This window comes from Trifolium pratense, linkage group LG6, assembly GCF_020283565.1.
Source record: "Trifolium pratense cultivar HEN17-A07 linkage group LG6, ARS_RC_1.1, whole genome shotgun sequence".
Classification (NCBI taxonomy): domain Eukaryota; kingdom Viridiplantae; phylum Streptophyta; class Magnoliopsida; order Fabales; family Fabaceae; genus Trifolium; species Trifolium pratense.
Genome location: NC_060064.1, coordinates 8,980,713 through 8,997,989, shown reverse-complemented (window position 1 = coordinate 8,997,989; position 17,277 = coordinate 8,980,713). Strand labels below are relative to the sequence as shown.

The 17,277-nt window shown below is 34.8% G+C and overlaps 2 protein-coding genes across 4 annotated transcripts; one reads left to right on the top strand and one right to left on the bottom strand.

Annotated features, from left to right (window-relative positions):
• The first annotated feature begins 423 nt into the window (after positions 1-423).
• On the top strand, positions 424-1,098 carry LOC123891679 (homeobox protein Hmx-like). Its single transcript, XM_045941588.1, has one exon. The coding sequence runs from the start codon at positions 424-426 to the stop codon at positions 1,096-1,098; it is 675 nt and encodes a 224-aa protein (XP_045797544.1).
• A 2,064-nt stretch (positions 1,099-3,162) lies between these two features.
• Positions 3,163-13,826, bottom strand: LOC123889731 (acyltransferase-like protein At3g26840, chloroplastic). 3 transcript variants are annotated; one of them, XM_045939200.1, is made up of 14 exons: positions 13,124-13,826; positions 9,314-9,365; positions 9,102-9,157; positions 8,843-9,001; positions 8,320-8,424; positions 7,468-7,574; positions 6,994-7,115; positions 5,917-6,025; positions 5,636-5,766; positions 5,097-5,466; positions 4,776-4,889; positions 4,296-4,381; positions 3,800-3,909; positions 3,163-3,728 (listed from the first exon to the last, which is right to left on the bottom strand). In XM_045939200.1, the coding sequence occupies exons 1-14, from the start codon at positions 13,506-13,508 to the stop codon at positions 3,538-3,540; spliced, it is 2,097 nt and encodes a 698-aa protein (XP_045795156.1). In that variant the 5' UTR covers positions 13,509-13,826; the 3' UTR covers positions 3,163-3,537. The 3 variants fall into 3 exon arrangements, with proteins under 3 accessions (XP_045795156.1, XP_045795155.1, XP_045795157.1); XM_045939199.1 differs by having other exon boundaries at positions 5,636-5,769; positions 13,124-13,803; XM_045939201.1 differs by lacking the exon at positions 13,124-13,826 and adding an exon at positions 10,837-11,585 and having other exon boundaries at positions 5,636-5,769; positions 9,314-9,473.
• Positions 13,827-17,277: the final 3,451 nt, after the last annotated feature.

Here is a 17,277-nt window from a genome sequence, read left to right as displayed (position 1 = left end):
TTTTCAATCGCTTCATATTATATTCTTACATCTAAAAAAATACCCATTAAGCTCATTACTAATAATACTCGTACATGTTGTTACAAAGTTACTAAAATTCCAACACCATCAGAAAATAATTTACTTGTAATTTTAGCTGACTCACCAATATCAGAAAATAAGAAAAACAAAAGTTTGTTGATTTTCTTACCATTGTTTAAAAGAGATTCTGTCCGAGAAAAGGGGGGATAATGGATGGATATCCATAAAGGGTAGGCAAATCAGTAATTTCAAAATTTAAACCAATCATATCAAGTGACAAGTTTTATATAACAAACAAACAACACCACTCTCTGCTCATTCTTCACTATACTCAGAAAAAGAAAAAAAAACTCTTCAAATTTGTTTCTTTCTTCCAAAAACACAAACAATTTCTCTGCAAATATGGCAGATGATTCTTCATCCATTTATGAGTATTTTAAGCAGCAGCAACAACAACAACAACTGCAACAACAGCAACCATCTTCATCAACAAGAAGTGGTGGAAGAAGATCTTCATCTTCAACAGCAAAAACTTTTCAATGTCTTTTTTGTTATAGAAAGTTCTACACTTCTCAAGCTCTTGGTGGTCATCAAAATGCTCATAAGCTTGAAAGAGCTGCTGCAAAAACAAGAACCATTAACCTTAACAACTACACCACCACCACCACCAACAACAACAACAACAACGTTGGTACTGTCTCTTTCTCTTCACCACAACCACAACAGTCACCACCTTCATTTTCTTTCATGAATGAACCAGAAAACTTAACTACTATGTCTCATCAACAACTTGAACCGTTTCATCCTCAATATGAATACCCTTATTGGCAAAACCTTGAAATGGAACAGTTTCATCAAACTCAACATCCTCAGTTTCATCAAAATCAACAGTACCATGTTACAACAAACACTTTTCCTATGGATCCTTTCAATGGTTCTTCTTCTGCTTCATACTACACTCATCCTGATGAGCAACATGTTTTCTACAACAATGCTACTGATGATGTTGCTGCTGCTGGTTCTCCATCTCATGATGCTTCTGAAAATGTGAATCTTGACCTCACACTTCACTTGTGAGAAAAAAGTTTTCATTTTTTTTTAAGGTTTTATTGTTAGTAATTTGTTTGTTAAAAAAAACATTATCCTCTTTTCTGTTATGGTTTTCAGTAGTTAATTAGTACTATGATGATGATGAGTCATTGGTGGAAATATGAAGAGGGTTTTTTCTCTCTCATGATTCTGTTATGGATGTATGATCAAAATGGAATCTTAGGGTTTAATTTTGTTTTCAAGTGTTGAGTTGTTCTGTTCAAATCTCAAGCTACTATCTTTTAATATCTTTGATAAATTTAGTTTCTGTTTGTTTAAAATCTCATTTTGTTTAGTTAACATACTGTTTAATTTGCTTGGATGATTTTATTTCTATTATTCATTTTCAAATTTCAAAAAGATGAAGGAACCCATTTTGTTGGTAATGTTATTATGTTAATGGTAAAAATTATATTATAAGGTGAATATATAAATTAATTTGTACTTTTTGAGTGACCAATTAATATTATTTTCTTGACGGTAGAGTGACCAATTAATATGTTAAAAGAAATTTTGCATTTTATTACATGTATTGTACTCTAATATTTGATTTGGAATCGTACAATATTCTGATTTTATGAACCATCAATCACTTTTGTGGTCATTACAACAAATGTTGCACTTTCACCAATTGTTTATGGATGATTGATTTTGATGGGGTGGTAGACTCATAGTTGAGAGAATTTAATGAATATTCACTACTATGTGATTTTGAAAGTAATCAAAATTTAATCATGTATAAAACACATGAAATTAATGATCAGAAGGTGATGCCCACGGTTTCAAATCAATTGTAAAGTGGATTCCTACTCAAAAAGTGAAATGTGATAAGACCTTGGTGTTTTAATCTTTATGTCATTGTTATTTCTTTAAGCTTAAAGAGGGATCTTCTCAACATAGTTCATTGTTGTGCAATGGTGAAAGCTACTATAAATAGCTGCATTACGATGTTATAAAAAACGTTTCGAAACGACACATTCTAGCTTTTCTTTGGAGCTCAACTTTATTGATAATAATAATAACTCAAATTGCATGAATGAACTATAGTGTTAGAAAGTTAGAACATCGCTTAATGATATAATCTAAATAATTCAGTTTAGGTAGCTTTTCTTTCTTTTAGGAGCTCTATTGTGCCACATTGTGCAAATTAAATTTAAGCAATAGTTTAAACTAACTCTTTTGCTAGTTTCTTTTTAATAGCTAATTCTTTTGTTAGTTGATTGTAAGCAACCAGTTCTTTTGTTAATATTAGAGCACATATACCATTTGGAGTGACCAAATGAAATCCAAATCAATGAAATTATAAAAATGATCGCTCAGAAAAAAGATTAGGATGCCTAGTTTTAGGTCATAAATTTGGTTTCAAACAAACAATAAATAGTTTAGTACAGAATCACAAAACATCACACGAAGATCAAGTTTGGATTTCATTGTCTAGCTAATTTTTTGGGTAAAATGAAGCCACATATGTCTAATTTCAAAATCATCAACTGATTGTTTAGAAAGAAATTTTGTACTAACATAAATAATAAAAAGAGTGACAGTTAGGATATAGGATAATAGATATTAGAGCAGTTAAGAGTTGTTACAGTCTTATGAAAGTTAGTTAGTATTGAGGGTTGTTATAGGGCTATTATATTTTGACAATATTTTAAACAATATTCCTAAGATACTTGTTACCGAGAGCCGTAGTATAAACAGGATAACACGATTAGAGTGAATTATTACTGTATATATTTGTAATCATTGTGAATAGAGTAATGACTCTATTGTGAAGGGAAAACTCTTGAGGATAGATTTCTCTACTACTCTCTCCCAAGAATTTCCCTTTCACAATAGAGGTACTACTCTATTCAAAATATTTACAATATGTATTCAATAATAATCCACTCTACATTGTGTTCTCCCATTTATAAAAACAGCCCTACAACAACCTCAATTAACTAACTAACAAACTATAACAACACTAACTAAGTAACTAACTTCTAAAGACAAGTTTTCAGATTAAAAATAAATTTCTCAAAAGAAACAATCATCTAAACATAGGAAGTCTTAGACTGAATTCCAAACACTTCTGATGTATATATGTGTAGTAGAGACTAGAGACATATAGTTTCACTATGGGTTATTGGAAACGATATACATTGATACTTCCTCCCATTGCACATGGTCCAAGAATAAAAAATGACTAATTTACATACAACTTGAGTGTGTTCCTTTCTCAATCATTTATTTGTTTTGCATTTGCTGCAATTTTATTTAATCTATAGGAAGAACTGCACAATGGTCCAACCTTCTATGAGCTATCATGCCTTCTGGACAAAAACAATGCCTGTAAAACTATTGGCAAATTACAAAGTTTGCCTTTCTAACCTATGGAACTTTCGATAACAAAATTATAAAATTACCATACTTTGTACAGAAATATCAAATTTCAAATGTTGGAATATCGGATGTAAAACCATGTGTAGCTTGGTATAATAACCGAGATAGTATACTTCTGTAAGGGTCACTTTCTCGTTTCTCCTTTAAATAAGCAATGCATCTCTCAACCTCAGATTGCACTTCCAAATATAATTCTTGAGATTTCTCCCTGTCCTTAAGTTCCAGTTTCCTTTCTGTCAAACAATATGATAAATTGAAGTTGGCAAAACAAAATTTACCATCACATCACAGGGGAAGAACATACCTTCTGTTTCAATTGGTTTTCCAAAATAATAGTAGAACCGGCCCGGAACTTTAGGCAAAATTCCAGGCATATGCACTTGTTGATTTGCAACCTCGCCACTAGCACCAGCCCTACATTTCACAATAATAAATAAAGGGGCATGGGTATAACACATTAAAAAAATGGAAAAGAAGAAAAGTATAAATGTATTTAAGAAACGCTTGTTTCATGATTTGGTAAAGTATTTTTTGGTTACATTCATGATTTGGTGCGTATCAACAAGTTATAAAAATAGGAGAATGTTAACTTGTGCCCTTAAGGGCACATGTTAAGAAGATAAATGTGGAAAAAAATTTATTGAACTTGTGGTGTATTCAATTATCTAAAAATTAAATTCTTTGTATCATTAAATGCTATATTTCTATTTTTAGGTAGCTTAACATGTGCCCTTAGGGCACAAGTTAACATGACCCATAAAAATAAATGGTATGAATCAACAAAAAACAAATTTGAATACCTCAACTGCATAGCCTCATTTGTAAGGCTTTCAATTTCAGACTTGAAATAAGGAATCTTCACCAAGTCATCATAATCAATCACAACCTGAAAAGAAAAATGTGACATGGTGTTATGGTATTCAAATTCAGGTTCAAGACATCCACAGATCTTGTCAAAATGAAATTCAAAATCTTTCAATGATTGCATAACACATAATTGGACGACAGGAAGGATTCAAATTCTGGACTATATCCCAGGTGATGCGGTTGCGAAACATATTGGTTGTGGTGACTGCCACAACCACTTCAGCAAACAATGGTTGTAATGCATCTGCGACCGCAACACAATTGAAAACTCTGAATGACAGTTTACAATAGCATTACAGTAGAATTATACTCCCTAAGAATTGGTCACACTTTGCCTTCAACAATACAAGTATTTTCGGAAAAGAATAGCTTCGTAATGGAAAAATATTCGCTGAGTAAAGACTTAAACTTACTTGGCCAAGATCATCTTCTCCAACAGCACCGAAAGGTACGATTTTCGCTCCAAATCTAGCTGCCATCCTGACAAACTCGGATTGTTCAGGCCAGAATAACTTGTATTCTTCACCCTGAAAATTATTATCAGTGGAGATTTAGAACCAGCCTGTTAGTACATTTAGAATATAGAAACAAGACAGTGCGACGAAAAATAGCTTGTATACTGCATTTAGGTGCACCTATCCAACACATGTCACAGACTAGAAGTAAAGTGAGCAAACTCGGCTTGCATAAGAAAGATGAAACTCATAATAAAGAGCATACTTATTGGGATTTACCTTCCTATGAAGAGCCTCGCGCATCCCTCCAGGATATAACAGGACATGTGACTTGGAAGATAAAAGTTTGAAGAGGTTAGATGGTGCCACAGGAACAGCACCCATAATTCTGAATGTGTCAAAAGAAGATATTTCTGGCAATCTTCCTGTTTTTCGTTTCGCAAACATCATGGGATGTGCTATTCCTCTTACAAGGATATTTCTTTCATTAAAAATTCGAGAAACCAAGGGAACTAATTCCAATCCTAGCAACATGTGGTATCCAACAAACAAAACAGGTCCCTCTGAAGGAATTCCAGCAAGTCCCTTTACAATCGTTCCATCCTCCAAAGTCGAAAGCATTACAGCACTTGTGACAGCATTAATCAAACTGGAAGCATTTCAAGTTAAAGGTGGAAAATATAAATTATTAGTTTGATTACAGTACAATTCAATTAACAAAAATGAACAAAGAATGAATTTAAAGATATAAAATGTCATCAAAACATCAACATATCATGCAATTCATCATGATAAGCTGCAGGTTAAGCTTTCCTTGCCTGTTTGATTCTATTACTTGTTTGGCTTCATAAGGTGTAGGCGGTATGAAATCAGAAACATAGTCATGATACTTGCCACGGCGGTAGTAAGAAGTGCCCTTGAGGATCGTTACCAGATCAATGCTGCCTTCCTGCTAGTAGTGAACAAGGCACCATGTTAGGGTTTATTAAAACTTGCGAATGATATTTGATATCATTTTTTATCAGATGATGATGCATGCCCAAATTCAAACACAAAGACAAGCATGTCTGGAGAAAGATAGAAATGGAGAAAATTATACCAGTAATAGGAAATGTCCACTGTCATCAAATTTACGGAGATCACAATTAGGCAGTAACTTATGTAGTCTTTCACCTTCTTGTTGGCTAGGTAGTAATTGATCATTTCCACTAAAAGGACAAATGAGAAAACCCAGTTTCATTTTTCAGGAGTCATATACTTAAAAAGGAAAACATGCTGTGTATATGTGATAATATTGGCATTATATATATATATTGGTATTGCTATACCAGAAATTCTTCTGAACAACATGGGGAACTTAGGGCATTTTTTATTAAAGTAGCCTTTATAAGGTCGTTTTGTCCAAGGATACTATTCACCATTGGCATTTATACCAGCTTGTATCAATGATGTTTTCCTTCATATCGAGCAACTTCTTGGATATGTTACTTACAGTTACGAAAAGTCTTTATAAATCATAACTAATCTATCATCTCCGCAAGTCTTAATATGGTCTCTCTCAGTCTCCTAGAAGATGGTTTGGCAAATCCGTTATTGTGGTTCAACAGTTTGGCATGACTCAAAGTGAGGTTGACCATTCAATTTCTATCGTCATTTAACTATATGGCTCATTTACTTGGTTGCGTATGTTGACAAGATCATCACTATAGGTGGTGATTGATTGCCATGGCATCACACAGGTAAAGACCAAACTACCCCTGTTTGATATTCTTATTGATCCCAAGTGAAGCTTCTACTAAATCAATGGCAGCCACTTTTAGACCCAAAGAGGTAAATACACTAGTTGGGAAGCAGAATTATGTAATTGCCGGCTCTTTCTATGAAGGAGATTGGGATGCAATCACTCACATTCTGAGATAATATCCCGTGGTATGTAACTAGCGCAAATTTTATCATATGTTCTTTGTTTCTATTACCTTTCAACGGTTTCCATTATTCAGATCATGGTTTAGAGGTAATAAAGTTTGAAGGAATTGTTTGTTAGCTCTTGGCAATCTTTCTTCCCATTTCTTTTTTTAATAGCATGTCTACTAAGTGAAGCATTGAAAAGTCAACATGCATATGATTCCATATTATGTATGACTGATGTAAGATGTACAATGTCAATAGAATGAACCTGCAAAGTATCAAAGTCTGAGATTTGATAGCGTAAAGACGTGAATTGGCATATTCAGAAGCTGACTTAAGCATCTTTAGTTTCCACAGAAGTGTTTCTTTTGGTAATATGTCTGCAAGAACCTGTGAATTCAATCAACAGATTTTCAATATTGAAAAGTAAATGAAGCGAAAGCTCAAATGAGCACCAACAAGCCAGAGAAAAGAAAATGCAGTCACGTCCAATCACATTCTTCAAAAGTCCGGCATATTCTACTTTTACAATGTTTTTTTAACAACAGGCTTACAATGTTTTAGTCACAAGAAAAGGAAGAAAATATGCTAGCCAATTTTTAATTAATATCTCTTCCGAAATATGCTTTAAGCAATGTCAATGTCATTAACTCTATTAATTACTCAGAGTCTCACAAAACATGCTACATGTATTCAAAAAAAAAAAAGAAAAAATCACACTAGTCTTTCAATTGAAACTTACAGGAAGAGATGATGAGAAAGTAGTGAAGTCCTCTATTAGATCTCTAGCTGTATTTTGTAGAGGAAGCCCTTTAACGACGTTATCCAACACCATCCTCAGAGGGTCTCCTAATGTTATAAGAAAAGTTGAAGGCATAAATGGAGAAAGGTACCATTTTCTTTGGTGAAAGATAAAGACAGAGTACAAGTGCTTAAGAATATTGGAGAGGAAAGTATGGCTTTAGCATAAGTTCCAATGTCATTGAAGTCATGTACTTGCTTGCTAATTTAATTAACTTAAAAACTATGATTCGTGGATAAATTAAATATTACCAGAAGCAACAAAAGTATAAACTTTTTGTTCAAGTGGTTGCCATTAAAATACCAAATTGAAAGGAATGGAGAAAGGGAAAAAAAAAAAAAAAAGAATCAGAAAACACAAGCAAAAGGCATGAAGAAACATTCATATTTTAAAGGAAGAAAAATCAATCCACAACAATCTCATAAGAAGTAAATGGTGGATAAATTCTTGGAGAGTAGGGATGCATGCACATAATATGAAATTTATATGTAAATAACATGTAATTCATTAACATTTCTCATTAACAGATAAAAAAGAACACGAGGGATTACACCTCATTATTACGACAACTGTGTTTCAAAGTTTCAAGAGTAGTCCCGTTTCTAAACTAATTACCATTTTTCAGTTTTAGGCAAACCATCTAATGCATCTGTTATTTTCTACATAACACTCAACATTTTTCAAGATATATAGAGCTCTTAAGATGGAAATTAGACCCAAACGCACATGACATGGATCATGAAAAAATAGTTCATACAAATGAATAAAAAATACAAAACAAGATGAACAAACCTGCTGTTAAACTGAGAATGTTAGGCAGGGCAGAAGAGAGTGAACCAGGCAAAGCTTCCAACAATGGTGTTACAAGTTCCAACTGGGATCTGCTGAACGAAGTACCTGCCAATTGGAAAGTCACAGTCAGATCAGGTATTTTGTGCATCTTTTGAGAATTTAAATGATTTGCAGTTACAACGAATAAACTTGAATACTGTCGAAGAACTTTCACTCAGAAAGCTTTAGCTAAGGACCAAACACACATTCACTGCACCATTTCCATGCGTAGCATAATTCAGAAAACACTAACCCCGTCCTCCACCATATTCTTATTTCTTAATCAACAAATGACATCGTTATGCAGGCTAAAATTTGGTTCATTAATTACGAGACTTGTCATTAACATATCAATAAGTTGGCACAACTTTTCATTGTTGTGAAGCATGAGCAGGATCATACAGTTGGGTCAACACCGACATTGACATGATACAAGCTCGAAACACTCAATGCCATACCAGGTATATTTATACTAAGAAGTTACCTGGGTTTGCCAAAATTAGTACAAGATCAATATCACGGTTACGAGCCGCAACAGCCAGCGCGAGGCACCCTCCTAAAGATTCTCCAACAAGATATATGGGCCTATTTGGTGAACGTTGATATTCTGATCTAACTGTTTTCTCAACTAATTTCACAAGGTCTGCAACAGGGAAATAAATAGAACATAATGAATTAACGGATAGTGTGAGAGGGTTCATCATGAGTACTAAATAATAAAATGAGGTACGGAGAAAAAGGACCTATAAATGGTGTTCGATCCGCAACTGGAATATGCAAGCACCACAAATCAAAAATCCTTCAAAGAAGAACAATGAACAAAAAGAGTATTTCTTAATTACATGAGCTAATGATATTATATAAGAGAATCAGCTAGCTAGAAAAAACTTGTCAAATAGAACGTGCATTCGTAAAATGACAAATTGGTTAAATAAAATGAAGACAGATGACAAACCTTCCCAGTTTCTCATGATGTGAAACAAGTCCCAGTCCCATGCCATCAATTCCTGTAAAGTTTTGGAATGCAAGTGATTCATGCAAATAAAATTATTAGTAACCTTGTTTCTTATCCCATGGAAATATTTTTTGTAACATTATTATTGATTGTAGAATGTTTAGTGATGACGGATCGTCACACTCTCTAATCCATGCCTATTTTAGCAACATTAAATGCATTTTAGTAGGTTTTAAGCAATAAATGTAAGAGAATTCTAATCATAAGCTTGATTACTTGTTTTGCAAGATAACAGGAAAAATTGCAGGAAATTGCTGATTTTCACTACGCTGGGGGCGTAGCCCATCACGCGCCGCGTGATGGAGATCACAGGGAGCCAAGTTTTTCACCTTGATCACGCGCGGCGTGATGCCTGACCACGCGCGGCGTGAAGCTTTGTTCAGAATTGGATTGCTCTCTGACTTGATCACGCGCGGCGTAGCACTGACCACGCGCGGCGTGAAGGAAGGAAGGACAACTACGCCGGGGGCATGTAGCTATCACGCGCGGCGTGAAGATGGCAGAGTTGAAGATCAGAGACCTCAGATTTGATCACGCGCCGCGTGATACCGTTACACGCGCGGCGTCGTTGAAGAAATTGCAACCACGCGCGGCGTGATAGATCTGGCTCGCGGCGTGGTTGCGATTATTATATAAGGATTCTGCATTTTCTGTGAAAGGGGTTGGAAAATTCTGCAATTTTGATCTACATTCTGGGTTTGGAAACTTCAAGATTGGGATTCAAGACTCCAGAGGATAGCTCCAAGCACATCAATAGCATGGATTCTCAAGCCATGAAGTTGAAGCGAGGACGCGATCGAAGCAACATGAGGAGCTAAACTTCTTGTGGAGGTAGGATCTAGGATAGCTTAAGATGTAGATGAATCTCATGTAATCTGCTTAATCGTAAGGATTTACTCTGTTAACAGTGTTTACTTAATGCAATTCGTCTCTTAATGCTTTATGATCCTTTATTAGTGTTGTAATGATTTTGAGTTAAGTCACGTGCGAGAGTATTGATTTAATTTCTGAACTGAATTGCATTGAGCACTCGAGTGTTTCCGGTCGAGAGATTGAGACATAGAGTGTAGCGAACGATCGACGCGCTTTCATATCATTCGTTGTAGGTAGCTTCCGCCCGAGAGATCGGGGGAGTATCGACAACGAATAGAGTGGATTTTGACAAGAGATTGCGATTCACTAATTTGTTGATCCAGTTGTGAACACTTGAGTAGATTCCTATGATGTAGTAGATTGCATGTGGTTTAGCTATAGACTAGGTGATTCCGATGATTCTACCTCGCTTTTCCATTATATCAAAGCACGTTTTCTAACAATTCATCACACAACATACCCCCAATTTATGTGTATTTCTTGCATAATGTTTATGAACACTATTAGACTAGTTTAATCACACAATCCCTGTGGATCGATATTTTTATTACTACGTGGTAATTCGTTCACTTGCGAAAATTATCCATCATTTAGTACAAAAACTAATGTTATTAGTAAATTTAGAACTTTCTTATCCCTTGTTTGTTATATCTTATATCATGTGTACTTTTGAATGGATTTTTGTATTCACAGTTTATAACTGATAAGTAGTCCCACATTGGTTGCGAGATAGCATGAATGTGTGTTTATAAGTGAGGGAAATTCTCACCTTAAAAGCCGTTTTTGTAAGGATAGCTTAGGTCCACCAACTCTCAATTCTCCGATGGTAAATTAAATTTCTCAAAAAATATTTGGGGATCAAAACTTACTAAAAAAATTTAGAGGAGCTAAAAGCAAAATTTGAAATATTTATATGATGCATGGGTACTCTATTTTAGACAAGGTACCGGTACACGTACGGTACTCCCCCGGTACGTACCCTCAAAGTACCGAGTTTTTTTTTGTGTTTTTTCATGCGGGTACGCGCGTGGTACTCTCGGGATATGCGCGTGGTACTCTCAGGGTACACGCGTGGTACAGATTTCATAAAAAATAGTTCCCATTCTTTTTTTTTTCCTCTCAATCTCATTCTTTTTTTATTTGTTTATTTTTTAATAAATATTCATTTTAGTTTAGAATTAGAACTTATTCAGTCCCCTTCCCTTTTTATTTCTTTTTAAAAGCAGAGCCGCATAGTACTATTTTACCCATAATTTCCTAAATGCGTAAACCACATTATAACTACTTTTAAAGTTTGCTATTTTTTATGTTTTATTATTTATTTTAACAATATAATTCTATTATTTTAATTATATAATAACTATATTAAAAAAATTTATACAGATGTACCCGTACCTTAGTTTTTTTTTTTTTTAATGTCGTACCACTTACTCGCACCTATGCAACATAACTTGTGATAATTTACAAAATTAAATTAATATTTTGAAATTATTAAATCCGTGTCATGCGTTGTCAAACACTTCAATATGTAAATTTTTGCACATGACCTGTCCACGTTGGCAAGGGACGAAGCTCAGAGGAATAGTTATACTATTCATTCATTATTATAGCCAACTTAGGAGTATTTTCTAAAGGGTCATGTTAACTTGTGCCTTAAGGGCACATGATAAGCTACCTAAAAAAGGAAATTTAGCATTTAATGATACAAAAATATTTAATGATACCAAAGCAATCTACAAAAGTATTGCAATAAATTTTTACCATATTGGTCTTCTTAACATGTGCCCTTAAGGGCACAAGTTAACATTCCCCTTTTCTAAATTGTGAAAGTAACTTAATTTACAGTAAAATTGAAAAGGGTGATTTTATTTCTAAACATATTTACAAGGCGACGTCTACCGTGCATTAGTGGCTCATATCTTTTACCGTGCAAGACTTAATTTGTCCGTTGGATCAAAATAACTGCAAGATTATAACATGTAGACTATTAAATATTCATTTTGTAAAAAAAAAACTAAGTAATTACTTTTTGGACGTTCTCTCTCCTCTCTCTTGAAAAGTTTCATCACTCATTCTTCTGTTCATCACAGGTTCACAACTTCTGCCGTCGTAGTTCTTCTTCATAACAAACATCACCATTTATGTTTGTCATCACCCTTCATTTGAGTCATTTTTACTATTTTTTATTTTGACCTGGATGATTGAAATTGTATGGTTACATACCGCCAGAAGTTTTAGATCTGGATACTTAAATTAATCTTCTGTTGATAAAATAATTTTAAAAAATTAATTGATTTTAGCCTTTGAGTAAAGGGAATGAATCAAACCAACCATCATGTCCCTTCCTTAGTTTCTTGAATGCAAACAAAACTTTGTTCACTTTAATTAGATGGTTGGTGAACAAAATGGACTTGGTATTTAAAAAATGGATCTGGCAAGTGTTTCTCTCTATTATGAAATCAGACATTTTTTTATTTCAAAATTAAAGAGAACAACTAAGGAGGAATAGTACAAAGTGTGGCGACGGAGGAAGAAGATGACGGTGAGATCGATCGCCGGAGATGTTCACGTGGGTGGGCGGCAACAAGTGAGCCAAAATGGGGTGTGCAATGAAATTGGTAGAGAGATAGTGATGAGAAATGATTTAGTGCAGCCAGTGTACCGTAATATGTTGTAGGCCTCTTTGATCAAATGGTAAAAACTTGTTGTGCATCATACAAGACTTAAGTTACTAATGCACGTTAGAAAAAGCCTACAAAACTAAAATTAGATCTTACTAGACTAAAATGTAAATGATGAAAACGAAATGGGAATACTGAAGGAAAAAAGTCAATTAATTAATTAACTAATTAATTAAATGATTAAAAGAGAACTGACCCGGCAAAAAGAGCATAAGTGGGGACTTATCCACCCGCGAACGGCACTCCAACGGTGAAAACCACCGCGGCGGTCCACCATCCGTTACAATCAACTCCTCTGCCTGCTCCAAATAATCCTTCCAACCATTCCGTGGCTTCTTCTCCTCATTTTCTTCCAAACGTTTTCGTGTCTCCGCCACAACGCTTCGTTCTTCTCGTTTCACCTCCGATGTGATTCCTTTCTCCGCCTCCACAAAAGTTGACGGAACTCGGTCGACGGAAATGGCAAAGCGCGAGGTCATGCTCTGAATCCGACCTGAATTCAGTGTCCCTAGAAGCGGCAGTGCACGGCGGAAGATTGGCGAGGAAACGCCGGGGGAAAAATAAGCTCCGGTAGCAGCCATGGCGTTTTGTAGCTTATGGCGCCTGACGGAGATTTTTGAATCTGAAAAGTGTTGGTAGCAGCTAATGTTTTGGCTTATGTGAATTTTATAATATCTTTTGGGAATGAATGATTAAGAAAATGAAAATGTGTATCGTATTTTGTAGACTAAACTAAAGGTGATGATGATGTTATGTTATAATTTGAATAAATAAATAATGAATGTAGAAAAAAATGAGACTAAGAAAAAGAAAAAGAAAAAGAAAGTGCTTGGTGAAGAGTCTTCGGGATGCGTGTGTCCAGTATCTACCACTATGTTGTGCGTTGCCTAATGTCTTCCTTTCTCTACTCTTCTTTTTGTTTTATAGTTGCACAAAGACATTTTTTTGTCGGAAATTTTATTTTTATCTATCGGTTCAATTAAATAAATTTGAATCTCATCCTAAAAGCTAGTTTAAATGATGGAATTGTTCAAACTCGAGAATTTGAGTAATGTGAAACTTCAGACAGCATTATCACTCACTCTCACGCTTAGCATGGCTCTAGGTCTAATTTTTACATTATAATCATTAACTCAGCTTTGATACTAACTAGTAGTTAGGTAGTTAGTAACTACCATGTTAAATTAATTTTGAATCTCAAAAGATAACTTAAAGATTGATATTGTCCAAGCACATTTATACACTAACAGTCTAAGAATCTGAGCAATATGAAACATCAAACAACTTTTTTTTTTTTGGTAAAGAAACTTCAAACAACTTTAACACATAGATATTGGAGAAGAAAAAATAAACATAATCGCAAAACAAGAATACAACATAAAAACTCCAAAATCGGAAACTTTGACAAGACTACTAGAGAATTATTACAATGTGAAAATTGTTATAACATATAGACTATACTCTTAGTCATCTCACGACCTAGTACACTCACTCTTCAAACCAAATATCTAACTACATCTCACAACATCTAGGTCCAATATATAAGAGAAAAACAAAAAGTCAAATATAAGTTTAAAGTGTTACTGCATGGTACATCTAAAAGCAAATAATTTAGGTCCAATATATATATAGCTTTGATCACCCTCTTACTTCATCACACTAAGCAATGTGACACTTCTCTAATAACAATTGTTAATTTTTAACCTCATTCTTTATTTAAGAGATGAGCAGTATAGGACTTAACAATCAACTCCAACAGTTTCAATGAATACTTAAATATTTATACTGTGATTATTTGATATTGAACATGATATTTTCCGATAACTTATAACTATTCATTAAAGAAATTGCATAACCAACATAATTTAGCATGAAAATATAAGCTTTTTTTTTTACAATAAATATATATGGACATTGATTCTAGTGACTCTTTTACTAGCAAATCAATAATTTTTAGAACTCGTCTTAACTCAATTGAAAGAATTACATGTCATTGTGTAACACCCTCAGCTAACTACCCTTAAAAACGTGATCTTAAAAACTTTTTAAAGATAAGTAGCCGGAGCGCTACGGAAAAACATTTTCAAAAACGATCGTGCACATGACACGAAACGTCGCAGCGGAAAACATTAAACATAAAGGATTTTCAAAGCAATGAACATGATAGTTCAAAAGATAATTCATTAACATAAAACATAAGTTAATATGATCGCATCGATATACGACGGAATACAAACGATCCCCCGACTCGATGTTACAAATTACCAGAGCACTAATATACATCTCAACCAAACTAACTTAACAAAACTATACAAAGGTAGCCTACACTAGCTCCTCACCAAAAGTGCTCCACACCAAAACGATCTACAGCTAAAGCTCGATCGAAACCTCGACCTGAATACCTGAACCCCCAAAGGTCCAGCACATAACAAATAGGTAGAGAGTTAGTAAACATAATCACATACATACGAATATAGAAACGCACCTATATTCAACCTATCACGTATTACTAACTCACACACATGCTTCCATAAGCAATACACCAAATAACACATACTCACAAATACACAACCAGATAACACATACTCACAAATACACAACCAGATAGTTTCACGTCATCTCGGACAACACAAAGAACTCATATAACACATAACACATAATTGCACATTTACTCAAATGCGACTAATGCCAAACATTCAATGTCATGCCAACCTAGACACGACTAATGCATGTGGTACCATCTTCTTTATCAAGGAACTTACCATTGATATTCTTCTTTATTGGACAAGTCCAATATCCTTCTTTATCAGACAAGTCTGATATCCCTAAATAATGCATGAATTTATGAATGCCATGCATTTACCAAACATATGATAATCACTTAGCACGAAGCTACTGCTCACTACATGGATAACATAATCCATTAAACTTCTTTATCAGACAAACTGATATTCTTCTTTATCGGACAACCCGATATACAAAATACATATACTTCTTTGACATTTTATATAAATGCCATCACACAACACAATTATTAAACATATAATAATTCCAAACCAAAACGAAACCAAATACATGGATACACACACTTTACAAACATCAGCAAAAATTGCTGTCACTGAGGCCTTCGCTAAGCGAGGGCTTAGCGAGACATGGCGAACCATACCCGCAAGTCACCTGCTCATGGCGAGCTTTGGCGAGCTTCAGCGAACCTGTTCGCTACAGCGAACTCCTGGTCGCTTAGCGAACCACACCAGAACAGAATATCTGTTCTTGAGTTATCTAAGGCGGTTTAACCTCAAATCAACTCAAAAATTCATCTAAACATGTTATAAATGCATAACAAGTGATCAATCATGTATATACCATACATATATACATGTATCAACAATCAAAAACACCAAAACACATCACACATACAAAATCATGTCAATTTCTTGCAAAATAAGCAAAGTTGCATAAACATGCAAAACCATCATCAAACATATACATATTCCCTCCTAGATGTTCATTAAGCATACTAAGATGAAAAGACATGTTTATGATAAATAAACTTCACCCAAACCCCAAAGAAATTGGATGAGAGAGTTCAGGAATGGAGGCTAGACACCTCCCCTCTCTTGGATCACCCAAGCTTATGCTTAACCACTCTCACCTTAGATTGAAGGATGATTCTTGCCTCTAAGCTCTTCTCCTTGCTCGAGTTCTTCTCCTTGCTCTCCTAGCCAAAACCCTAGCTTAGCTTTCTCTCTTGCTAACTTCTAACTTCTCATGAAAAGTGAATTGTGAGACTATTCATGGTTTTGACTTGCTACTTATACTACTCTCCAATTCTCTTGGTTCAAGCCCAATAGCCTAAGCCCATTAAGCCCTATCACACGCCCAAGGCCCACTAACACGACAAAGGTTTCGCTCACAAACTTATGTTCGCGATAAATAATAATAGGTCGCGTAAATAGATATTTAACACTAACCCAAAATATATGCAAATATATAAAATATCGATTTACTAAAAATCGGGTCGTTACAACTCTACCCCCCTTAAAAGAATTTCGCCCTCGAAATTACCTAAGAGATAAAACAGAGAACGAACCCTCAACGCGGCATCTTCGGTTTCTTGCATACCGGACTCTTGTGACCTTCCTCGCCACAATTGAAACAAAACACTTTCACCCGACAAGCATCGGCCTTGTGCCCAAACTGTCCACAACTGAAACACTTGTCGCTTCTCCTCGGGCAATCATATGACATATGACCCCGCTCTCCACATTTGTAACAACTTCCACTTCCTTGCTTTTTCTTTCCATTTCCATTGCCCTTGTTCTCATACGGCTTACCACGATCCAAACC

Excerpts from the sequence above, each read along its gene's own strand:
- LOC123891679 (XM_045941588.1), top strand. The coding sequence starts at position 424 with ATGGCAGATGATTCTTCATCCATTTATGAGTATTTTAAGCAGCAGCAA.
- LOC123889731 (XM_045939199.1), bottom strand. The coding sequence starts at position 13,508 with ATGGCTGCTACCGGAGCTTATTTTTCCCCCGGCGTTTCCTCGCCAATC. Across the intron at positions 9,366-13,123 it reads ACTTATGCTCTTTTTGCCGG|GAATTGATGGCATGGGACTG; the intron begins GTCAGTTCTCTT and ends AAAACTTTACAG. Across the intron at positions 7,116-7,467 it reads CTTTCTCATCATCTCTTCCT|GTTCTTGCAGACATATTACC; the intron begins GTAAGTTTCAAT and ends TTGAATTCACAG.